Raw genomic sequence first — 25,803 nt, 5'->3', positions numbered from 1 at the left:
GAGGGTAGGCAACTATGATGTATGTTGGTGTAGTTTTCGGGTATGGGACTCTAGGTCGACAGTGGTAATGTCGACACTAGGAATTGGTCGACATGAAGGTCAACATGAGTTTTTTTATGGGGGGTTTTGGTGTCGTTTTCTCTGTCAAGTGACCAGGAACCTCAATTAGTGCACCGCGTCCCCTTGCATGGCTCGCTTTACTCGCCATGCTGCGGCCAAGGTGCCTCGCTCCACTACCGCTGCGCTCAGCACAGGTCCCAATCGTAGTCCACGTGGATCGTAAAGTATGGGGGAAAAAATAAGATTTTACTTACCGATAAATCTATTTCTCGTAGTCCGTAGTGGATGCTGGGGACTCCGTCAGGACCATGGGGATTAGCGGCTCCGCAGGAGACAGGGCACAAAAATAAAGCTTTAGGATCAGGTGGTGTGCACTGGCTCCTCCCCCTATGACCCTCCTCCAAGCCTCAGTTAGGATACTGTGCCCGGACGAGCGTACACAATAAGGAAGGATTTTGAATCCCGGGTAAGACTCATACCAGCCACACCAATCACACCGTACAACTTGTGATCTGAACCCAGTTAACAGTATGACAACGTAGGAGCCTCTGAACAGACGGCTCACAACAAGAACAACCCGATTTTTTTGTAACAATAACTATGTACAAGTATTGCAGACAATCCGCACTTGGGATGGGCGCCCAGCATCCACTACGGACTACGAGAAATAGATTTATCGGTAAGTAAAATCTTATTTTCTCTAACGTCCTAGTGGATGCTGGGGACTCCGTCAGGACCATGGGGATTATACCAAAGCTCCCAAACGGGCGGGAGAGTGCGGATGACTCTGCAGCACCGAATGAGAGAACTCCAGGTCCTCTTTAGCCAGGGTATCAAATTTGTAGAATTTTACAAACGTGTTCTCCCCCGACCACGTAGCTGCTCGGCAGAGTTGTAATGCCGAGACCCCTCGGGCAGCCGCCCAGGATGAGCCCACCTTCCTTGTGGAATGGGCCTTGACAGATTTAGGCTGTGGCAGGCCTGCCACAGAATGTGCAAGTTGAATTGTGCTACAAATCCAACGAGCAATCGTCTGCTTAGAAGCAGGAGCACCCAGCTTGTTGGGTGCACACAGTATAAACAGCGAGTCAGATTTTCTGACTCCAGCCGTCCTTGAAATATATATTTTCAATGCCCTGACAACGTCCAGCAACTTGGAATCCTCCAAATCGCTAGTAGCCGCAGGCACCACAATAGGCTGGTTCAGGTGAAACGCTGACACCACCTTAGGCAGAAACTGAGGACGCGTCCGCAGTTCTGCCCTGTCCGAATGGAAAATCAGATATGGGCTTTTATACGATAAAGCCGCCAATTCTGACACTCTCCTGGCTGAAGCCAGGGCCAGTAGCATGGTTACTTTCCATGTAAGATATTTCAAATCCGCCGATTTGAGTGGCTCAAACCAATGGGATTTGAGAAATCCAAAACTACATTAAGGTCCCACGGAGCCACTGGGGGCACAACCGGGGGCTGTATATGTAGTACTCCTTTTACAAAAGTCTGGACTTCAGGAACTGAAGCCAATTCTTTCTGGAAGAAAATCGACAGGGCCGAAATTTGAACCTTAATGGACCCCAACTTGAGGCCCATAGACAATCCTGTTTGCAGGAAATGTAGGAATCGACCCAATTGAAATTCCTCCGTGGGGGCCTTCCTGGCCTCGCACCACGCAACATATTTTCTCCAAATGCGGTGATAATGTTGTGCAGTCACCTCCTTCCTGGCTTTAACCAGTGTAGGGATGACCTCTTCCGGAATGCCTTTTTCTCTATCGTCCTAAGTGGATGCTGGGGTTCCTGAAAGGACCATGGGGAATAGCGGCTCCGCAGGAGACAGGGCACAAAAAAGTAAAGCTTTACTAGGTCAGGTGGTGTGCACTGGCTCCTCCCCCTATGACCCTCCTCCAGACTCCAGTTAGATTTTGTGCCCGAACGAGAAGGGTGCAATCTAGGTGGCTCTCCTAAAGAGCTGCTTAGAGAAAGTTTAGTTTTTTTTTCTTTACAGTGAGTCCTGCTGGCAACAGGATCACTGCAACGTGGGACTTAGGGGGAAAGTAGTAAACTCACCTGCATGCAGAGTGGATTTGCTGCTTGGCTACTGGACACCATTAGCTCCAGAGGGATCGAACACAGGCCCAGCCGTGGAGTCCGGTCCCGGAGCCGCGCCGCCGACCCCCTTGCAGATGCTGAAGCGTGAAGAGGTCCGGAAACCGGCGGCTGAAGACTCCTCAGTCTTCATAAGGTAGCGCACAGCACTGCAGCTGTGCGCCATTTTCCTCTCAGCACACTTCACTGGGCAGTCACTGAGGGTGCAGAGCGCTGGGGGGGGGCGCTCTGAGAGGCAAATATAAACCTTATACAAGGCTAAAAATACCTCACATATAGCCCATAGGGGCTATATGGAGATATTTAACCCCTGCCTGACTGGAAAAATAGCGGGAGAAGAACCCGCCGAAAAAGGGGCGGGGCCTATCTCCTCAGCACACGGCGCCATTTTCTGTCACAGCTCCGCTGGTCAGGACGGCTCCCAGGTCTCTCCCCTGCACTGCACTACAGAAACAGGGTAAAACAGAGAGGGGGGGCACATTAATGGCTATATATATATATATTATATATTAAAGCAGCTATAAGGGAGCACTTAATATAAGGATATCCCTTGTATATATAGCGCTTTGTGGTGTGTGCTGGCAGACTCTCCCTCTGTCTCCCCAAAAGGGCTAGTGGGTCCTGTCTTCATTAGAGCATTCCCTGTGAGTTTGCGGTGTGTGTCGGTACGGGGTGTCGACATGTATGAGGACGATATTGGTGTGGAGGCGGAGCAATTGCCAAATATGCAGATGTCACCCCCCAGGGGGTCGACACCAGAATGGATGCCTTTATTTGTGGAATTACGTGATGGTTTATCTTCCCTTAAACAGTCAGTTGAGGACATGAGGCGGCCGGACAATCAATTAATGCCTGTCCAGGCGCCTCAAACACCGTCAGGGGCTGTAAAACGCCCTTTGCCTCAGTCGGTCGACACAGACCCAGACACAGGCACTGATTCCAGTGACGACGGTAGAAATTCAAACGTATTTTCCAGTAGGGCCACACGTTATATGATTTTGGCAATGAAGGAGACGTTACATTTAGCTGATACTACAGATACCGTAAAACAGGGTATTATGTATGGTGTGAAAAAACTACAAACAGTTTTTCCTGAATCAGAAGAATTAAATGACGTGTGTGATGAAGCGTGGGTTGCTCCTGATAAAAAGTTGATAATTTCAAAAAAGTTATTGGCATTATACCCTTTCCCGCCAGAGGTTAGGGCGCGCTGGGAAACACCCCCTAAGGTGGACAAGGCGCTCACACGCTTATCTAAACAAGTGGCGTTACCCTCTCCTGAGACGGCCGCACTTAAGGATCCATCAGATAGAAAGATGGAAGTTATTCAAAAGAATATATACACACATGCAGGTGTTATACTACGACCAGCTATAGCAACTGCCTGGATGTGCAGTGCTGGAGTAGTTTGGTCAGAATCCCTGATTGAAAATATTGATACCCTAGATAGGGACAATGTTTTACTGTCGTTAGAACAAATAAAGGATGCATTTATCTATATGCGTGATGCACAGAGGGATATTTGCACACTGGCATCTCGGGTGAGTGCTATGTCCATTTCAGCCAGAAGAGCCTTATGGACACGACAGTGGACAGGCGATGCGGATTCAAAACGTCACATGGAGGTTTTGCCGTATAAAGGGGAGGAGTTATTTGGAGTTGGTCTATCAGACTTGGTGGCCACGGCTACTGCCGGGAAATCCACTTTTTTACCTCAAGTCACTCCCCAACAGAGAAAGGCACCGACCTTTCAACCGCAGCCTTTTCGCTCCTACAAAAATAAGAGAGCAAAGGGTTTGTCGTACCTGCCACGAGGCAGAGGAAGAGGGAAGAGACACCAACAGGCAGCTCCTTCCCAGGAACAGAAGCCCTCCCCGGCTCCTGCAAAAACCTCAGCATGACGCTGGGGCCTCTCAAGCGGACTCGGGGACAGTGGGCGGCCGTCTCAAAAATTACAGCGCGCAGTGGGCTCACTCGCAGGTAGACCCCTGGATCCTGCAGATAATATCTCAGGGGTACAGGTTGGAATTAGAGACGGATCCTCCTCATCGTTTCCTGAAGTCTGCTTTACCAACCGTCTCTTCCGAAAGGGAGAGGGTGTTGGAAGCCATTCACAAGCTGTACGCTCAGCAGGTGATAGTCAAAGTACCCCTATTACAAACAAGGAAAGGGGTATTATTCCACTCTATTTGTGGTACCGAAGCCGGATGGCTCGGTAAGGCCTATTCTAAATCTGAAGTCCTTGAACCTCTACATAAAAAAGTTCAAGTTCAAGATGGAGTCACTCAGAGCAGTGATAGCGAACCTGGAAGAAGGGGACTTTATGGTATCCTTGGACATCAAGGATGCGTATCTACACGTTCCGATTTACCCCGCACACCAGGGGTACCTCAGGTTCATTGTTCAAAACTGTCACTATCAGTTTCAGACGCTGCCGTTCGGATTGTCCACGGCGCCTCGGGTCTTTACCAAGGTAATGGCCGAGATGATGATTCTTCTTCGAAGAAAAGGCGTATTAGTTATCCCATACTTGGACGATCTCCTAATAAGGGCAAGGTCCAGAGAACAGCTGGAGACAGCTTTAGCACTATCTCAAGAGGTGCTAAGACAACACGGGTGGATTCTGAATATTCCAAAATCCCATTTAATCCCGACAACTCGTCTGCTGTTCCTAGGAATGATTCTGGACACGGTTCAGAAAAAGGTTTTCCTTCCAGAGGAAAAAGCCAAGGAGTTATCCGATCTGGTCAGGAACCTCCTAAAACCAGGAAAGGTGTCAGTACGCAAATGGTCAGGGTCGCATCTGCAGATGCACCTGCGAATAACCCTGTCACCAAAGACAAGGGTGTCACTTCTGTGGTGGTTGCAGAAGGCTCACCTATTAGAAGGCCGCAGATTCGGCATTCAGGATTGGATCCTGGTGACCACGGACGCCAGCCTGAGAGGCTGGGGAGCAGTCACACAAGGAAGAAACTTCCAGGGAGTATGGACGAGTCTGGAAAAGTCTCTTCACATAAACATTCTGGAACTAAGAGCAATCTACAATGCTCTAAGCCAGGCGGAACTTCTCCTGAAAGGAAAGCCGGTGTTGATTCAGTCGGACAACATCACGGCGGTCGCCCATGTAAACAGGCAGGGCGGCACAAGAAGCAGGAGTGCAATGGCAGAAGCTGCCAAGATTCTTCGCTGGGCGGAGAATCACGTGATAGCACTGTCAGCAGTGTTCATCCCGGGCGTGGACAACTGGGAAGCAGACTTCCTCAGCAGACACGATCTTCATCCGGGAGAGTGGGGTCTACATCCAGAAGTCTTCAACATGTTAATAGACCGTTGGGAAAGACCAATTGTAGACATGATGGCGTCTCGCCTCAACAAGAAACTGGACAAATATTGCGCCAGGTCAAGAGATCCACAGGCAATAGCTGTGGACGCACTGGTAACTCTTTGGGTGTACCAGTCAGTGTATGTGTTTCCTCCTCTGCCGCTCATACCAAAGGTATTGAAGATCATACGGCAAAGAAGAGTAAGAACAATACTAGTGGTTCCGGATTGGCCGAGAAGGACTTGGTATCCGAAACTTCAAGAGATGCTCACGGACGAACCGTGGCCTCTACCTCTGAGAAGGGACCTGCTACAGCAGGGTCCCTGTCTTTTTCAAGACTTACCGCGGCTGCGTTTGACGGCATGGCGGTTGAACGCCAGATCCTAAAAGGGAAAGGCATTCCAGAAGAAGTCATTCCTACCTTGATTAAGGCACGGAAGGAAGTCACCGTGAAACATTATCACCGCATTTGGCGAAAATATGTAGCGTGGTGCGAGGATCGGAGTGTTCCGACGGAGGAATTCCAACTGGGTCGTTTCCTACATTTCCTGCAATCAGGATTATCTATGGGTCTCAAATTGGGATCCATTAAGGTTCAAATTTCGGCCCTGTCAATATTCTTCCAAAAAGAATTGGCCTCTGTCCCTGAGGTCCAGACTTTTGTCAAGGGAGTACTGCATATACAGCCTCCTGTGGTGCCTCCGGTGGCACCGTGGGATCTAAATGTAGTTTTAGATTTCCTCAAATCCCATTGGTTTGAACCATTGAAAAAGGTGGATTTGAAATATCTCACATTGAAAGTGACTATGTTACTAGCCCTGGCCTCTGCCAGGAGAGTATCTGAATTGGCGGCTTTATCTTATAAAAGTCCTTATCTAATCTTCCATTCGGATAGGGCAGAACTGCGGACTCGTCCGCATTTTCTCCCTAAAGTGGTATCAGCATTTCATCTGAACCAACCTATTGTGGTGCCTGCGGCCACTAGCGACTTGGAGGACTCCAAGTTGTTGGACGTTGTCAGAGCCTTAAAAATATACATTTCAAGGACGGCTGGAGTCAGAAAATCTGACTCGCTGTTTATATTGTATGCACCCAACAAGTTGGGCGCACCTGCTTCTAAGCAGTCGATTGCTCGTTGGATTTGTAACACAATTCAACTTGCACATTCTGTGGCAGGCCTGCCACAGCCTAAAACTGTAAAAGCCCACTCCACAAGGAAGGTGGGCTCATCTTGGGCGGCTGCCCGAGGGGTCTCGGCATTACAACTCTGCCGAGCAGCTACGTGGTCGGGGGAGAACACGTTTGTAAAATTTTACAAATTTGATACCCTGGCAAAGGAGGACCTGGAGTTCTCTCATTCGGTGCTGCAGAGTCATCCGCACTCTCCCGCCCGTTTGGGAGCTTTGGTATAATCCCCATGGTCCTTTCAGGAACCCCAGCATCCACTTAGGACGATAGAGAAAATAAGAATTTACTTACCGATAATTCTATTTCTCGGAGTCCGTAGTGGATGCTGGGCGCCCATCCCAAGTGCGGATTATCTGCAATACTTGTACATAGTTATTGTTAACTAATTCGGGTTATTGTTAAGGAGCCATCTTTAAGAGGCCCTTTCTGTTATCATACTGTTAACTGGGTTTAGATCACAAGTTGTACGGTGTGATTGGTGTGGCTGGTATGAGTCTTACCCGGGATTCAAAATGCCTCCCTTATTGTGTATGCTCGTCCGGGCACAGTACCTAACTGGAGTCTGGAGGAGGGTCATAGGGGGAGGAGCCAGTGCACACCACCTGACCTAGTAAAGCTTTACTTTTTTGTGCCCTGTCTCCTGCGGAGCCGCTATTCCCCATGGTCCTTTCAGGAACCCCAGCATCCACTACGGACTCCGAGAAATAGAATTATCGGTAAGTAAATTCTTATTTTCCCTTAGAATTCGGCGTTCAACCGCCACGCCGTCAATGCAGCCGCGGTAAGTCTTGGAATAGGCACGGTCCCTGCTGAATCAGGTCCCGTCTTAGAGGTAGAGGCCACAGATTTTCCGTGAGCATCTCCTGAAGTTCCGGGTACCAAGTTCTTCTTGGCCAATCCGGAGCCACGAGTATCGTTCTTACTCCCCTTTGCCGTATAATTCTCAGTACTTTGGGTATGAGAGGCAGAGGAGGAAACACATACACTGACTGGAACACCCACGGTGTTACCAGAGCGTCCACAGCTATTGCCTGAGGGTCTCTTGACCTGGCGCAATACCTGTCCAGTTTTTTGTTGAGGCGAGACGCCATCATATCCACCTTTGGTTTTTCCCAACGGTTCACAATCATGTGGAAGACTTCTGGATGAAGTCCCCACTCTCCCGGGTGTAGATCGTGTCTGCTGAGGAAGTCTGCTTCCCAGTTGTCCACTCCCGGAATGAACACTGCTGACAGTGCTATCACATGATCTTCCGCCCAGCGAAGAATCCTTGCAGCTTCTGCCATTGCTCTCCTGCTTCTTGTGCCGCCCTGTCTGTTTACGTGGGCGACTGCCGTGATGTTGTCCGACTGGATCAACACCGGCTGACCCTGAAGCAGGGGTTTTGCCAGGCTTAGAGCATTGTAAATCGCTCTTAGCTCCAGTATATTTATGTGAAGAGACATCTCCAGGCTTGACCATACTCCCTGGAATTTTCTTCCCTGTGTGACCGCTCCCCAGCCTCTCAGACTGGCATCCGTGGTCACCAGGACCCAGTCCTGTATGCCGAATCTGCGGCCTTCTAACAGATGAGCACTCTGTAACCACCACAGAAGAGACACCCTTGTCCGTGGCGATAAGGTTATCCGCTGATGCATCTGCAGATGCGATCCGGACCATTTGTCCAGCAGATCCCACTGAAAAGTTCGTGCGTGGAATCTGCCGAATGGGATTGCTTCGTAAGAAGCCACCATCTTTCCCAGGACTCTTGTGCATTGATGCACAGACACTTTTCCTGGTTTTAGGAGGTTCCTGACAAGTTTGGATAACTCCCTGGCTTTCTCCTCCGGAAGAAACACCTTTTTCTGAACCGTGTCCAGAATCATTCCCAGGAACAGCAGACGTGTTGTCGGGGTCAACTGAGATTTTGGGAAATTCAGAATCCACCCGTGTTGTTGCAGCACTACTTGGGTTAGTGCTACTCCGTCCTCCAGCTGTTCTCTGGACCTTGCCCTTATCAGGAGATCGTCCAAGTAAGGGATAATTAATACGCCTCTTCTTCGCAGAAGAATCATCATTTCGGCCATTACCTTGGTAAAGACCCGAGGTGCCGTGGACAATCCAAACGGCAGCGTCTGAAACTGATGACAGTTTTGGACCACGAACCTGAGGTACCCTTGATGTGAAGGGCAAATTGGGACATGCAGGTAAGCATCTTTTATGTCCAGGGACACCATAAAGTCCCCTTCTTCCAGATTCGCTATCACTGCTCTGAGTGATTCCATCTTGAACTTGAATTTTTTTATGTACAGGTTCAAAGATTTCAGATTTAGAATAGGTCTTACCGAGCCGTCCGGCTTCGGTACCACAAATAGCGTGGAGTAATACCCCTTTCCCTGTTGTAGGAGGGGTACCTTGACTATCACCTGCTGAGAAAACAGCTTGTGAATGGCTTCCAATACCGTCGCCCTGTCTGAGGGAGACGTTGGCAAAGCAGACTTTAGGAACCGGCGAGGGGGAGACTTCTCGAATTCCAACCTGTAACCCTGAGATACTACCTGCAGGATCCAGGGGTCCACCTGTGAGCAAGCCCACTGCGCGCTGAAATTCTTGAGTCGACCCCCCACCGCTCCTGAGTCCGCTTGTAAAGCCCCAGCGTCATGCTGAGGGCTTTGCAGAACCCGCGGAGGGCTTCTGTTCCTGGGAAGGAGCTGCTTGCTGGCCTCTCTTACCCTTTCCTCTGCCTCGGGGCAGATATGACTGTCCTTTTGCCCGCTTGTTCTTATAGGACCGAAAGGACTGCGGCTGAAAAGACAGTGTCTTTTTCTGTTGGGAGGGGGTCTGAGGTAAAAAGGTGGATTTCCCGGCAGTTGCCGTGGCCACCAAATCCGATAGACCGACGCCAAATAATTCCTCCCCTTTATACGGCAATACTTCCATATGCCGTTTGGAATCCGCATCACCTGACCACTGTCGTGTCCATAAACTTCTTCTGGCAGATATGGACATCGCACTTACTCTCGATGCCAGAGTGCAAATATCCCTCTGAGCATCTCGCATATAAAGAAAAGCATCCTTTAATTGCTCTAAAGTCTGTAAAATACTGTCCCTATCCAGGGTATCAATATTTTCAGTCAGGGAATCCGACCAGACCACTCCAGCACTGCACATCCAGGCTGAAGCGATGGCTGGTCGCAGTATAACACCAGTATGTGTGTATATACTTTTTAGAGTAGTTTCCAGCCTCCTATCAGCTGGATCCTTGAGGGCGGCCGTATCAGGAGACGGTAACGCCACTTGTTTTGATAAGCGTGTGAGCGCCTTATCCACCTTTAGGGGGTGTTTCCCAGCGCGCCCTAACCTCTGGCGGGAAAGGGTATAATGCCAATAACTTTTTAGAAATTAGCCCTTTTCTATCTGGGTTAACCCACGCTTCATCACATACATCATTCAATTCCTCTGATTCAGGAAAAACTACAGGTAGTTTTTTCACCCCCCACATAATACCCCTTTTTGTGGTACTTGTAGTATCAGAGATATGCAAAGTCTCCTTCATTGCCGTGATCATATAACGTGTGGCCCTACTGGAAAATACGTTTGTTTCTTCACCGTCGACACTAGATTCAGTGTCCGTGTCTGGGTCTGTATCGACCGACTGAGGTAAAGGGCGTTTTACAGCCCCTGACGGTGTCTGAGACGCCTGGGCAGGTACCAACTGGTTTGATGGCCGTCTCATGTCGTCAACTGATTTTTGTAATGTGCTGACATTATCACGTAATTCCATAAACAAAGCCATCCATTCCGGTGTCGACTCCCTAGGGGGTGACATCACCATTACCGGCAATTGCTCCGCCTCCACACCAACATCGTCCTCATACATGTCGACACACACGTACCGACACACAGCAGACACACCGGGAATGCTCTATTGAAGACAGGACCCCACTAGCCCTTTGGGGAGACAGAGGGAGAGTTTGCCAGCACACACCCAAGCGCTATAATATATATGGGAACAACCTTATATAAGTGTTGTATCCTTATAGCAGCTTAAATATATTAATATCGCCAAAAAAAGTGCCCCCCCTCTCTGTTTTACCCTGTTTCTGTAGTGCAGTGCAGGGGAGAGTCCTGGGAGCCTTCCTCACAGCGGAGCTGAGCAGGAAAATGGCGCTGTGTGCTGAGGAGAATAAGCCCCGCCCCCTATTTCGGCGGGCTCTTCTCCGGAATCTGTGAGATCTGGCAGGGGTTAAATACATCCATATAGCCTCAAAGGGTTATATGTGATGTATTTTTAGCCATAAAAAGGTATAATACATTGCTGCCCAGGGCGCCCCCCCAACGCCCTGCACCCTCCGTGACCGCTGTGTGAAGTGTGCTGACAACAATGGCGCACAGCTGCAGTGCTGTGCGCTACCTCAGGAAGACTGAAAAGTCTTCTGCCGCCTGCTTCTGGACCTCTTCCATCTTCGGCATCTGCAAGGGGAGTCGGCGGCGCGGCTCCGGGACGAACCCCAGGGTGAGACCTGTGTTCCGACTCCCTCTGGAGCTAATGGTGTCCAGTAGCCTAAGAAGCCAATCCATCCTGCACGCAGGTGAGTTCACTTCTCTCCCCTAAGTCCCTCGTTGCAGTGAGCCTGTTGCCAGCAGGACTCACTGAAAATAAAAAACCTAAAAAACTTTTTCTAAGCAGCTCTTTAGGAGAGCCACCTAGATTGCACCCTGCTCGGACGGGCACAAAAACCTAACTGAGGCTTGGAGGAGGGTCATAGGGGGAGGAGCCAGTGCACACCACCTGATCCTAAAGCTTTATTTTTGTGCCCTGTCTCCTGCGGAGCCGCTAATCCCCATGGTCCTGGCGGAGTCCCCAGCATCCACTAGGACGTTAGAGAAAAGTGAAAAACTCATGTCGACCTATTTCTAGTGTCGACCTAATGGGTGTCGACATAGAGTCCGCATACCGTAGTTTTCAGTGTTTCGTAACCACTTGTCTGGCATCACACGTTACCACACCAGGCTGGGCTTTCCCTGACATGGTCGCATTTGATACAGCCTGTTTGAAAGCCCACTGTGCGGCTGCAGAAGCAGAAGCTTCCTGCAATTGCCACTCTCAGAGAGACCTCTGGTCCATCTACTTCCTGGTCCCCACACACCCTTCAGTAGATGCCGTGCTGCCAATTCACTTGATGATCGGCAGCCACTAGATGGGGCAGACTGAGAAATCAATTGTTGCTCCATTCTGGCGCAAACAACTGCCGGCGTGTGCATTTCAGCTCACAGCCCCCCATGGTGATGAGTTGAAATGAGAAAAAAGTGACCCGTTCTACACTTTGGTCGGGTTTAGCCATTTTACGCAGATATACCCGGCCTGTCCAAAAAAAACCAAATATTTTAATATCTGCTCTCCACCCCGGATCTCCTGCCACTTTAGATGGGACATCGGGTGCGATAAACAATTAAATCCCCCCCAAAATGTTAATTAATTAGCGCAATCAGGTTTGAGAAACACTGTTTTATGTGTAAGTAGAAACATTTTGTTTTGAATTTGGTAAAATAACAGGCAACCAATTTTGAGGCTGACAAAGGGGAGGAGCAGCAGAAGAACATTTTGCGAGGAAGGTCAGTCTAGCTGCAGCATTCAAATCATATAGTAGGGGTGAAAGTCTGTTTAGGAGAAGACCAGTAAGGACACTATTGCAATAATCAATGTGGAAAATAATGAGTGCACAGTAGATTGAATTCAGTTCAGGATCAAGGATGACGCCTAGTCATTGAGCTTGAAGGGCAGGGTTTTTATGTTATGTTGTCAGCATAAATAAGACGTCAGGCCAGTAACTACTATTAGCTGTTTATTAATAACTGAAGGATTGAGTTTGAGGTGGTAAGATGACATTCATATTTTGTTCACATATGTGACTATTGTTCACCATGCGTACCTCCATTCTGCTTTTTTATGTGTATTTGGTTTCTTCTTTTTCTAATTGTGGTCCCTCATAGTAATGTGGGTATCCGGACTCCAGGTCGACAGCACAAAGGTCGACACACCTTAGGTCGACGCCAATTGGTCGACACACCTTAGGTCGACATGGACGAAAGGTCGACAGGAACACGGTCGACATGGAAAAAGGTCGACATGAGTTTTTCACGATTTTTTACTTTTTTTGAACCTTTTCATACTTAACGATCCACGTGGACTACGATTGGAACGGTAAAGTGTGCCAAGCGAAGGCACCATGCCCGAAGCATGGCGAGCATCGCTCGCCATGCGAGGGGACGCGGTGCACTAATTGGGGTTCCCGGTCACTCTATGAAGAAAACGACACCAAAAAAACAAAAAACTCATGTCGACCTTTTGTCCATGTCGACCTTTTTCCATGTCGACCTAAGGTGTGTCAACCAATTGGCGTCGACCTAAGGTGTGTCGACATTTGTGCTGTCGACCCTCAGTCCCAGACCCAGTAATGTGCATGTCCATAAAAAGGTAAAGTACCTATCCCTGCCTTATTTTAAATGGCAAAATGCACCCTCCCTTATGGCGGCACCCTGCTGAAGCAGTCTACCCTCTTCTGTCCTCACCCGTGGGCTGCAGTGTAGCGTTCAGCACCGGTGCTATTCACAGTGAGGGAAGATCTTTGGGAGCAGCCTAGTATGTCCATAAGTAGTGGGTATGTCCCCCAAGAGTGAGTGACAGAATGCGTGGCCTGAGACCACACCCATCCCCAGGTAGAGACTCCCCCTTTTCGGGAGCGCATATGCAGAAGTTCCCCCTTTCTAGGCCGGCGTACTGCCGCCAGTTAACCCTGGTGCGAAAACTAGTACTAAGATTATGGCCCACAGAGTGAGGGTAGATAAAAATGTCACTTATTCCGTGGCGCACAATCGGCAATGTTTAAGTTACTTCTGTGCAGATCTAGAAGAGTGAAAGTTGTGGAAATTGACCTGCCCGTACAACTTTTGGTGCTTATTAAAAAAAATGGAAGCTAATTCCCTAGGTGGGAGATTACAGAAATGCCACTGAGTGGCATAACAGAATGGATGCAATGGGTTCACTACGATATGCCGGCGACCAGCATACCGGCGCCGGGAGCCCGACCACCGGCTTACCGACAATGTGGCGAGCGCAAATGAGCCCCTTGCGGGCTCGCCACGCTACGGGCACGGTCACACTATTTTATTCTCCCTCCAGGGGGGTCGTGGACCCCACGAGGGAGAATAAGTGTCGGTATGCCGGCTGTCGGGCGCCGGTATGCTGGTCGCCGGGAGCCCGACCGCCGGCATACTGAAGACCACCCGATGCAATGTGTGTGGTGCACACGGGCCCCTGAGTCCAGAGGGGGGGCCACGGGCCACGCTGCACCCATGTTTTAACATTTTACCTTTTTGGAGTCCCATGTCCGGTGCTGCAGCCACGGCAAAAACCACAGCCAAAAATGCCTGCTGCACAAGCGCAGTAGATATTGGTCTCCAGAACATGGCTGGCTGTGGAGACGAGAGGGCCCATCTAGAGTCTGCAAACGGGCCCCCTCCTCTGTCACTATCAGTGCCACTGATCAGACTCCAAACTACTTTAGTTCCTGTGATAACATTACCTAAAGTTGCTCTAACAAATCTTGCAATTAATATTTGCCTATTTATGTAGTCCAGTAATAATAAAAAATTTTTTTTTTTTAATTATTACTAATTATTATTATTATTATTATTATTATTATTATTATTAATTATTATTAATCTATACTTTTTTTTTTTCTGGTTTTCTGGGTAGGTGTTTTTCCACTGAAGGGAGAAAACAATCTTTAGAGAGAGGTCATTTTTGTCTGCTATTTTAGCAGTGTGATGGTTAGGTTGGGAGCACTGGTTCACTTGTCATGGATCAAGCGTCAGGACTGTACTAAATTTAGGTTTTTACATTTTAGTGTTTGAATTACACTGATGTCTATTAAGCAGATTGTCTTTGGCTCTCACTATCATATCCGCAAGGTGATATCATTTGCTGGTTCAAAGCCTTGGGAAACTGCTTTAAGTAGCAGCCATTTGGGTCTGCATAGGGAGGGGCTGTTTTAGGAAATGTACCTCATAGTTGAAGATGCAACTTGAACATTGCATTTTTTTTTTGTTTTATTGACATAATAATGTTTGTTTAAAACATTTTTTTACTCCATTTTATGTTGAAACTATTATTCATTACTGCTTCTTAAACCCAGTGTTTTATGAATTATACATATTTCTTTTTGTGAACATAAGTCTTCGTTAAAACAACACTGAAAGCAGACAATAATAAGATTTTAAACCTACCGGTAAATCTTTTTCTCGTAGTCCGTAGAGGATGCTGGGGACTCCGTAAGGACCATGCGGAATAGACAGGCTCCGCAGGAGACATGGGCACTATAAAGAAACTTTAGAATGGGTGTGCACTGGCTCCTCCCTCTATGCCCCTCCTCCAGACCTCAGTTAGAGAAACTGCCCAGAGGAGACGGACAGTACGAGGAAAGGATTTTGTTAATCCATGGGCAAGATTCACACCAGCCCACACCAACCACACCGTATAACCTGGAATATACGAACCAGTCAACAGTATGAAACAGAACAGCATCAGTCAAAGACTGAACACAACTGTAACATAACCCTTATGTAAGCAAATAACTATATACAAGTCTTGCAGAATGTTGTCCGCACTAGGACGGGCGCCCAGCATTCTCTACGGACTAGGAGAAAAAGATTTACCGGTAGGTTTAAAATCTTATTTTCTATTACGTCCTAGAGGATGCTGGGGACTCCGTAAGGACCATGGGGATTATACCAAAGCTCCCAAATGGGCGGGAGAGTGCGGATGACTGCAGCACCGATTGAGCAAACATGAGGTCCTCCTCAGCCAGGGTATCAAACTTGTAGAATTTAGCAAAAGTGTTTGAACCCGATCAAGTCGCCGCTGGCAAAGCTGCAAAGCCGAGACGCCTCGGGCAGCCGCCCAAGAAGATCCCACCTTCCTAGTTGAATGGGCCTTCACCGAAGTAGGTAACGGCAATCCAGCCGTAGAATGAGCCTGCTGAATCGTGTTACAGATCCAGCGAGCAATAGTCTGCTTAGAAGCAGGAGCGCCAACCTTGTTGAGTGCATACAGGACAAACAGAGCTTCTGTTTTCCTAATTTGAGCCGTCCTGGCTACGTAAATTTTTAAGGCCCTGACTACATCCAGGGACTTGAAATCCTCCAAATCTGCCGTAGCCACAGGCACCACAATAGGTTGGTTCATATGAAAAGAGGAAACCACCTTAGGCAAAAATTGAGAACGAGTTCGCAACTCAGCTCTGTCCACATGGAAAATCAGATAGGGGCTTTTGTGAGATAAAGCCGCCAACTCAGACACTCGCCTTGCAGACGCCAAGGCCAACAGCATAACCACTTTCCAAGTGAGAGATTTTAATTCCACGGTTTGAAGAGGCTCAAACCAATGAGACTTAAGGAACTGTAACACCACGTTAAGGTCCCATAGTGCCACTGGGGGCACATAAGGAGGCTGGATATGCAGCACTCCCTTCACAAAAGTCTGGACTTCTGGTAGAGAAGCCAATTCCTTCCGAAAGAAAGTAGACAGTGCCGAAATCTGTACCTTAATGGAACCTAATTTTAGGCCCAAATTCACTCCAGTCTGTAGGAAGTGGAGAAAACGGCCCAGATGGAATTCCTCCGAAGGAGCATTCTTGGTCTCGCACCAAGACACATACCTCCTCCAGATACAATGATAATGTTTCGCTGTCACCTCCTTCCTAGCCCTTATCAGAGTAGGAATTACTTCATCCGGAATGCCCTTTACAGCTAGGATCCGGCGTTCAACCGCCATGCCGTCAAACGCAGCCGCGGTAAGTCTTGGAACAGACAGGGCCCCTGTTGCAACAGGTCCTCTCTGAGAGGAAGAGGCCACGGATCTTCTGTGAGCATTTCCTGTAGCTCCGGATACCAGGCCCTTCGAGGCCAATCTGGAACAATGAGAACTGACTGTACTCCTTTTCGTCTTATGATTCTCAATATTTTTGAGATGAGAGGAAGAGAAGGGAACACATAGACCGACTGGAACACCCACGGGGTCACCAGGGTGTCCACCGCTACCGCCTGAGGGTCCCTTGACCTGGCACAATACCTCGGGAGCTTTTTGTTGAGGCGTGATGCCATCATGTCTATTTGAGGCAGTCCCCACTGACTTGCAATCTTTGCAAAGACTTTTTGATTTAGTCCCCACTCTCCTGGATGGAGATCGTGTCTGCTGAGGAAGTCTGCTTCCCAGTTGTCCACTCCCGGAATGAAGACTGCTTTCAGAGCGCTTACATGATTTTCCGCCCAGCAAAGAATTCTGGTGGCTTCTGCCATTGCCACTCTGCTCCTTGTTCCGCCTTGGCGGTTTACATGAGCCACAGCCGTGACGTTGTCTGACTGAATCGGAACCGGTAGGTCGCAAAGAAAAGTCTCCGCTTGACGTAGGCCGTTGTATATGGCCCTTAATTCCAGTACGTTGATGTGCAGACAAGCCTCCTGGCTTGACCACAGACCCCGGAAGTTTCTTCCCTGTGTCACTGCTCCCCAGCCTCGGAGGCTCGCGTCCGTGGTCACCAGAACCCAGTCCTGAATGCCGAACCTGCGACCCTCTAGAAGGTGAGCACTCCGCAGCCACCACAAGGGAGATACTCTGGCCCTGGGGGACAGGCTGTTCATCTGATGAATACGTAGATGTGACCCGGACCACTTGTCCAGAAGGTCCCACTGAAAGGTCCTCGCATTTAACCTGCCGAATGGAATGGCCTCGTAAGACGCCACCATCTTTCCCAGAACTCGAGTGCATTGATGGAACGACACCCTTTTTGGCTTTAACAGGTCCCTGACCACGGTCTGGAGTTCCTGGGCCTTTTCCATCGGGAGAAAAACCCTTTTTTGTTCCGTATCCAGAATCATGCCTAAGAAAGGCAAACGGGTCGTTGGAACCCACTGTGACTTTGGTAGATTGAGAATCCAGCCGTGCTGTTGCAAAACCCTCAGGGAGAGTGACATGCTGTTCAGCAACTGTTCTCTCGATCTCGCTTTTATTAGGAGATCGTCCAAGTATTATAATTGTGACACCCTGCTTTCGCAGGAGCACCATCATTTCCACCATTACCTTGGTAAAAATCCTCGGGGCCGTGAAAAGCCCAAACGGCAACGTCTGAAATTGGTAATGACAATCATCAATCCTGTACAGCAAATCTCAGGAACGCCTGATGAGGAGGATATATGGGGACATGAAGGTATGCATCCTTTATGTCCAGGGACACCATATAATCCCCCCCCCCTCCTCCAGGCTGGCGATGACCGCTCTGAGCGATTCCATCTTGAATTTGAACCTTTTCAAGTATAGGTTTAAGGATTTTAAATTCAGAATGGGTCTGACCGAACCATCCGGTTTTGGTAGCACAAACAGGTTTGAGTAGTACCCCGTCCCTGTTGAAGCAGGGGCACCTGGACCACCACTTGTTGAAGACACAGCTTTTGAATTGCATTTAAAACTACTTCCCTCTCCGGGGAAGAAGCTGGTAAGGCCAATTTGAAAAACCGGCGAGGAGGCACCTCTTCGAATTCCAGCTTGTAACCCAGGGAAACAATGTCTATTGCCCAGGGATCCGCCTGTGATTGAATCCAGACGTGGCTGAAAAGTCGAAGACGTGCCCCCACCGGGAGGGGGGACTCCCTCAGGGGAGCCCCAGCGTCATGCGGTGAATTTTGTAGAAGCTGGGGAGGACTTCTGTTCCTGGGAACTAGCTGTAGTTGGGAGCTTTTTACCTCTACCCTTACCTCTGGCGAGAAAGGAAGATCCCTGTACTCTCTTGGATTTATGCGACCGAAAGGACTGCATCTGATAATGTTGCGTTTTCTTTTGCTATGAGGAAACATAAGGTAAAAAAGTGGATTTACCTGCAGTAGCTGTGGAAACCAGGTCCGTGAGACCTTCCCCAAATAATTCCTCACCCTTGTAAGGCAAAACCTCCATATGCTTCTTAGAGTCGGCATCACCCGTCCATTGTCGGGTCCACAGGGCTCGCCTAGCAGAAATCGCCATGGCGTTGGCTCTGGAACACAGTAGGCCAACATCTCTCTGAGCATCTCTCATATATAGGACAGCATCCTTAATATGACTCAAGGTCAATAAAACGGTATCCTTATCCAGTGTATCAATTTCAGCAGACAAGGTATCTGTCCACGCTGCTACAGCGCTGCAAACCCAAGCCGACGCTATCGCCGGTCTGAGTAATGTACCAGTATGTGTGTAAATTGACTTCACCTTAGTCTCTTGCCTGCGATCAGTAGGATCCTTGAGGGTTGCGGTATCTTGAGACAGCAGCGCCACCTTCGTGGATAAACGCGTCAACGCTTTGTCCACTCTGGGAGAGGATTCCCACCGTATCCTGTCCTTAGCCGGGAAAGGATACGCCATAAGAATCCTTTTGGGAATCTGCAGTTTCTTGTCTGGAGTTTCCCAAGCCCTTTCAAACCACTCATTTAGCTCATGTGAAGGGGGGGAAAGTAACCTCAGGTTTCTTTTCCTTATACATGCGCACCCTCGTGTCTGGGACAGAGGGGTCATCTGTGATATGCAACACATCTTTTAGAGCAATAATCATATAATGAATACTTTTTGCCAATTTCGGCTGCAACCTCGCATCATCATAGTCGACACTGGAGTCAGAATCCGTGTCAGAATCTGTGTCGGTATCAGTGTCTGCTACTGGGGATAGTGGGCGCTTTTGAGACCCAGAAGGGCCCTGCGACATAGTGAAAGGCAGGGATTGACTCCCTGAATTCCCCCTGGACTCCGCTTTGTCCAACCTTTTGTGCAATAAATTCACATTTGCATTTAAAACATTCCACATATCCAACCAATCAGGTGCCGACGGAGACACCACACTCATTTGCTCCACCTCCTCCCTAGAAGAGCCTTCCGCTTCAGACATGCCGACACACACGTACCGACACCCCACACACTCAGGGAAATCTCTAATCTGGAGACAGTTCCCCCAACCAGGCCCTTTGGAGAGACAGAGAGAGAGTATGCCAGCACACACCCAGCGCCAATGACCCTGGAAACACAAGTGCCAGCAATACACAGCGCTTTTTTGTTTTATATATATATATAAATATATTGACTGCGCTCAAATTATGTGCCCCCCCCCCCCCCTCCTTCAAAGCCCTCTGTCACCGTGTTTAGCAGGGGAGAGTCCAGGGAGCCAGCTTCTCGGCAGCGTGCTGTGGAGAAAATGGCGCTGGTTAGTGCTGTGGGATCAAGCTCCTCCCCCTCAGCGGCGGGCTTCGGTCCCGCTCAAAATACCAAATAACCTGGCGGGGGTTGTATATCATACTGCCATAGCTTGATCATGCCTATAATGCCAGCCAAGAGGATTATTGCTGCCCAGGGCGCCCTGCACCCATCTGTGCCTGTGTGGGTGTGCGGGAGCAATGGTGCGCAGCGTTACCGCTGCGCATTACCTCAGTGAAGATCCGAAGTCTTCTGCCGCCTGTGAAGTCTTCTTCTTTCTTCGTATACTCACCCGGCTTCAATCTTCTGGCTCTGCAAGGAGGAAGGCGGCGAGGCTCTGGGACGAACGGCAAGGGTGAGACCTGCGTTCCGATCTCTCTTGAGCTAATGGTGTCCAGTAGCCTAAGAAGCAGAGCCTATCACTGAAGTAGGTCTGCTTCTCTCTCCTCAGTCCCACGGTGCAGGGAGCCTGTTGCCAGCAGGACTCCCTGAAAATAATAAACCTAACAAAATTCTTTATTACAGAGAAACTCAGGAGAGCTCCCCTGAAAGCACCCAGTCTCCTCTGGGCACAGGATCTAACTGAGGTCTGGAGGAGGGGCATAGAGGGAGGAGCCAGTGCACACCCGTTCTAAAGTTTCTTTATAGTGCCCATGGTCCTTACGGAGTCCCCAGCATCCTCTAGGACGTTAGAGAAATAAAGGAAAGCCTAATAATGAAAGTTTCTCTTGCTTTGCTTTCTGATGCCAACAATAATAAAATGGGTCGGCAGCAGAGGAGCAAGGCTGTTAGTAAGATGTGCTTACCAACATGCTGGTAACCTTCACCAATTCTTTCTATGCAGCGATTTCCTAACAACACACCTAACTGCACTTTCCTGTTATTCCAAGTCAGTAGATATCAACAGCATAACAAAGGTTGCCTGTTTGTGGCTAGAACACCAGTCTGACATTCATTTAGTAACTGTGTAAATTAGTAGCCTTAACAACACGGGTAGTGATTCTGTATAAAACTCTGCTGCTGAAGTTACCCCAATGATTCTTATACTATACTGAGTATAGGAATGCCCCTGGCAATAATGCAGGTAATAATAGATTTTTGAGTGCAATGATAAAAGGGTGTAGTTCATTCATATGAGACAACTCGGTGCTTTTTTTTTTTTTTTTGTCTATCGCAGCTTAAATGAAATGATTGATCTATTATTTGCATATAGAGCAAGGTGACGTGTCTGGGGAAAGTCACAGATGTTGTTTATTATTAGAGATGTGATTTAGGAAGTATTTATTACTGCTCAAAGAGAGATAAAGTTCTAGCCAATCAGCTTCTGCCTTACATTGTGTGGGGGTTATTCAGACTCTCATGCAAATCACATGCTGGAGGCCACCCAGCATGTGTAGTGATTGCATCGCAGATGTTTCAAATGCGATTGCATCGCAGAAATCTTGAAATAGAGGTAGACCCCTGTATACGCAGCCAAGCTGCGTATGCAGGTGCACCGCCGCCATGTTTCCCATCGCAGGAAATGCAGATGTCATCCGTCCACCCCGAAAATGGCCATGAGAGGCATGCGTTTCCTACACCACTATCCGCTGTCTGTCAATCACAATTGTGGGACCCTAAGCACACAGGATGCGGACGTTGCGCATGCACAGACGTATGATAATCGTCCGCTTGCGATTTTAGCAAAATACTCTGAATAGCCCTTTGTGTGTGAAAAATGACAGGAGCTGATTTATTGGTACTTTGGGGTAGATTTATTAAGCCTGGTGAAGTGATAAAGTGCAAGGTGATAAAGCACCAGCCAGTCAGCTACTAACTGTCATTTTTCAAACCCAGCCTGTGACATGGTAGTAAGGATCTGATTGGCTGGTCCTTTAGCACCTTCCACTTTATCACTTCACCGAGCTTAATAAATCTGCCCCTTTATCTCTTTATTAACTTTGCCCTAGCATATGCGTAATTGCTATCATGTATGGAGCATTTCAACAAATCACTAGCAGTGTGATTACCTATAGTGCATGTAGATCCGTCTCATTGGAACACTGCTTTCAGTCAGGCATGTCTACTGTTAAACACAGGTGGCACAATCACCTATAGTGTACAGCGATTTCTTCTAAAGGACATAGGGGCAGATTTATTAAGCCTGGAGAAGTGATAAGTGGAAGGTGTGAAAACGCACCAGCCAATCATTAATTATGGGTTTGAAAAATGACAGTTAGGAGCTGATTAGCTGGTGTGTTATTACCTTAAGGGCCCTACACATTAGGCGATGTGCCGCCGAGGTGCCCGACGGCCGATACGGGCGACCTGGCGGCGGGGGGGCAGTGACGGGGGGAGTGAAGTTTCTTCACTCCCCCCGTCACCCGGCTCCATAGACGTGCAGGCAAATATGGACGATCTCGTCCATATTGGCCTGCATGCACAGCCGACATGTCACCAGCGATGAACGAGCGCGGGGCCGCGCATCGTTCATCGCTGGTGACTCCACACTGCACTATATGAACGTTATCTCGTTCATTAATGAACAAGATAACGTTCATATCGTGCAGTGATATCGGCATGTGTGTAGGGCCTATTAGACTTATCACTACTTTATCACTTCTCCAGGCTTTAATACATCTGCCCCACAGTATTTACTGTGGCTGAATAGGGTAGTATTTGTTAATGCAGAGCTCAAGCATAGCCGAACAAATAGGTGACCCAGAGCAGTTTTCTTTGCTTGACCCTCATCTAACTGCTAATATTTATGTTATGCCTCTGCTATAACCACATGAAAGTTTGTGCTTGCTCTCTCACATTCGCAGTTATTCCCAGACCGGAATGCAGTCCCAGTCACTTCACACCCTGCCCCTATGATAACCCACACATATAATTGACCATTAGGACAAACCTCCCAGCTATTATATTTTAAGAGTATTATCACACCTGTATAAACGGACTACTGTACTCTCTGAAGAAATCGGTGGCAGAGTCACATGATTAGGTGCCCTGTGCAGTGTCTATACCATAGACCCCCTCTATATGTTCTATAGAGGCATAGTGTGCTGCAGAATGTACATTTCACATACTGCCAATACTTGCATGGTTCAGGATCACCTTATACCCCTTCTTATTCCCTTGGCACACATTATGCCAGCCCCCTCCCCCCCAACTGTCAATCATATGACATTTTTATCCATAACTATGTCTACTCAGAATATACTCCATGTAAGGTGCACTGTCTTCATTATAATAACAAAGGCAAACAAATGCTCCCCTGTACCCCTACCAGCCTGTCCTTGAGACACTGCAAGATACGCACAATGACAACATTAGTAGGTAAAAGCCGTAATATTCATCACTTCACATATCTCCAAATCTGTCTGTCGTGAGATAAATAGATCTGTGAGAATTCAGTATAATTTACTTTGACTAAATTTGGATAGTGAGCCTATGCTGGCTAACTAATTTAGGAATATGCTGGTGATCTAATCCTCAGGGATGTGCTGTAAATTGCTGGACATACAATATTGCATAAAAAGACAGAAGCCAGTGAAATAGTCCCTATGTAATTCAGTAAAGCGTGTCTCACAATTCTGTCTTTATCTTACTTCCTTCCTAGTGTTTCCTGTATACCCTAATCAAGTTGGGGCGTTATAGGCTGAACACTGCTCTTCTCAAGCAGTTTCACACACAGACGTGATACCAAGCCTAGGAAAATAGTGCTGCATGATGTAGTCTGTAGGCATATGAGTCTAACAAATAAACTAGCTCTTCAACCTGCAATCCATCTGTTTGTCTCATAATGGGGGAGAGTTATCAAACCACGGAGAGATATAAAGAACCAACAAATCAGTTCCTGTCATTTTACAGGCTGTGTTTGAAAAATTACAGTTAGAATCTGATTGGTTGGTACTTCTTTCTCTCTCTCTCTCTCTCTCTCCAAGCTTTGATAAATCTCCAGCATACAGTATATGTCATGACCTTCTCGTCTCCTCCTTCCTCACTTCTCTTATTCAGGCATTTCAGGTGGCAGAACATGAGCTGGGGATCCCAGCATTGCTCGATGCAGAAGACATGGTGTCTATGAAAGTGCCAGACCGTCTCAGCATCATGACCTATGTATCCCAGTACTACAACCATTTCCGCAACTCCAATCCAGGTGATCGCACTGCAGGAGGTGATGAATGAGGTCACCTAGTAAAATATAATTCCTAACCACTCATTTATTTCCACTCTGCAGCTGGAGTTCCGCAGATAACACAGACCTCCCCATCGGAAACTGAAAACAGTCAAAATACAGTTCCCCAGGTACAAAATAAATTGTACAATACTGCTTCTAATAATTATTAAAGCAGTGCTAGATAACTTAGTGTGAATGCGTAATATCTCAATCATAAGAAATTATAGCTTTCCAAAAATTACCATGTTGAACCGTCAGATGATTTTTTACACACAGGTTGGGTACACACTAGACGATGTGAACCCAGCGCGATGTTGTCAGCATCGGAACCTGGTGGGGGGAGCAGGGGCAGCATGGCCTTCACTGGTGATGACGCCCGTAGGACCTACAGCAGGTCCGACGGGGGACGTTTCTGACTAAGCGCTTGACATATTGCATGCACACTGAATGATGTGAACGATATATCGTCTAGTGTGTACCCACCTATAATCTTTTTAAAATATGCAAACAAAACATATAGAGGGTCCATTCACAAGGTTAATGATAACTCTTTTCCAATGATGACCTGAGAATTTGTTGGGTCTATAACACTGCAAATTCCCGGGTCTCAACCCGACCTTGGTAAAGAGCAGGATCGGAATCCCGGGACTTTGTATCGAATAGTATGCATTTACATTGACCAAAATCCCAGGCTGATGTTAAATCACGTACAAAAACCCGGATTTTTGAAGTAATTAGAAAAGGGGTAGGAATAATAGTATATGATGATTTCTCAGTCACCATATATCTGTACTCCTAAAGATGGGTTACTCATTATCTTATCTTAAGAGCACCTGCTATACAATGTTGCAATTGTCCCAATAAATCTGCATACGTCACGGATCTCCAATGGATGAATTAAGTACAATAATTTCCACACTTGCTATTAGGTAGCCTGTGGTTGGCAGACATGTTTGCACTATAAAGCTGGGTACACACTTGAGCAACGGCATTCATTCCAACATCGGAATGAATGCCTGGCAGCCCAGATTGGCCGTACACACTGGAACAATGTCAGTGAAGGATAGAATGATCATGTTCCGTCCTTTGTTAGCATACTACAGGATGCTAGAGATATTTTCAGGTTTGATGTGCAGCCACCACAGCCACCCGCATGTCAGGCATACACACAGCCCGATATAGATCGATGTTAGTGATGTGTCAGTCCGATCCACCAGATCGGATGACATATCGATCAGTGTGTACCCAGCATAAGTCCCATACTGCTGCCTGTGGGTGTACTTGCCCTGATGTTTCACTGGGAGCACTGATATGTTCAAGAGTCCTGTAACTCCAATAGATGATCATAGTGCTGGTGCTTATTGGTATACTGTGGCCATGGAATCTCCACTCACTGTGGAGCAGATGTATTAAGCCTGGAGAAGGCATAAAGAAGTGATAAAGTGGTGATAAGTGCAAGGTGATAAGGCACCAGCCAATCAGCTCCAGTATGTAAATTGACAGTTATGAGCTGATTGGCTGGTGCATTGTCATCTTGCACTATCACTGCTTTATCACTTCTCCAGGCTTAATGCATCTGCCCCATAGTGTGGTGATGTCACCTATTGTCATAGTAACATAGTATCTAAGGTTGAAAAAAGACAGTTGTCCATCGAGTTCAACCTATTTGTGGTCTCCTATGCAGGATTATGTGGTCTAAAATTTTGACTGATGCTGA

The 25,803-nt window shown here is 47.9% G+C and overlaps 1 protein-coding gene across 1 annotated transcript in view; it reads left to right on the top strand.

Moving 5' to 3' along the window:
* MICALL1 (MICAL like 1) overlaps positions 1-25,803 on the top strand; it is a 98,494-nt gene that overhangs the window by 14,607 nt on the left and 58,084 nt on the right. Inside the window, exons 3-4 of the mRNA XM_063940566.1 lie at positions 23,924-24,065; positions 24,147-24,214. Coding sequence (XP_063796636.1) covers positions 23,924-24,065; positions 24,147-24,214 — 210 coding nt within the window. The remainder of the gene's footprint in view (positions 1-23,923; positions 24,066-24,146; positions 24,215-25,803) is intronic.

Source organism: Pseudophryne corroboree, chromosome 9, assembly GCF_028390025.1.
Source record: "Pseudophryne corroboree isolate aPseCor3 chromosome 9, aPseCor3.hap2, whole genome shotgun sequence".
Lineage (NCBI taxonomy): Eukaryota > Metazoa > Chordata > Amphibia > Anura > Myobatrachidae > Pseudophryne > Pseudophryne corroboree.
Note: the sequence above shows the minus strand (reverse complement) of the source record. Positions and strands in the feature narration are given on the sequence as shown.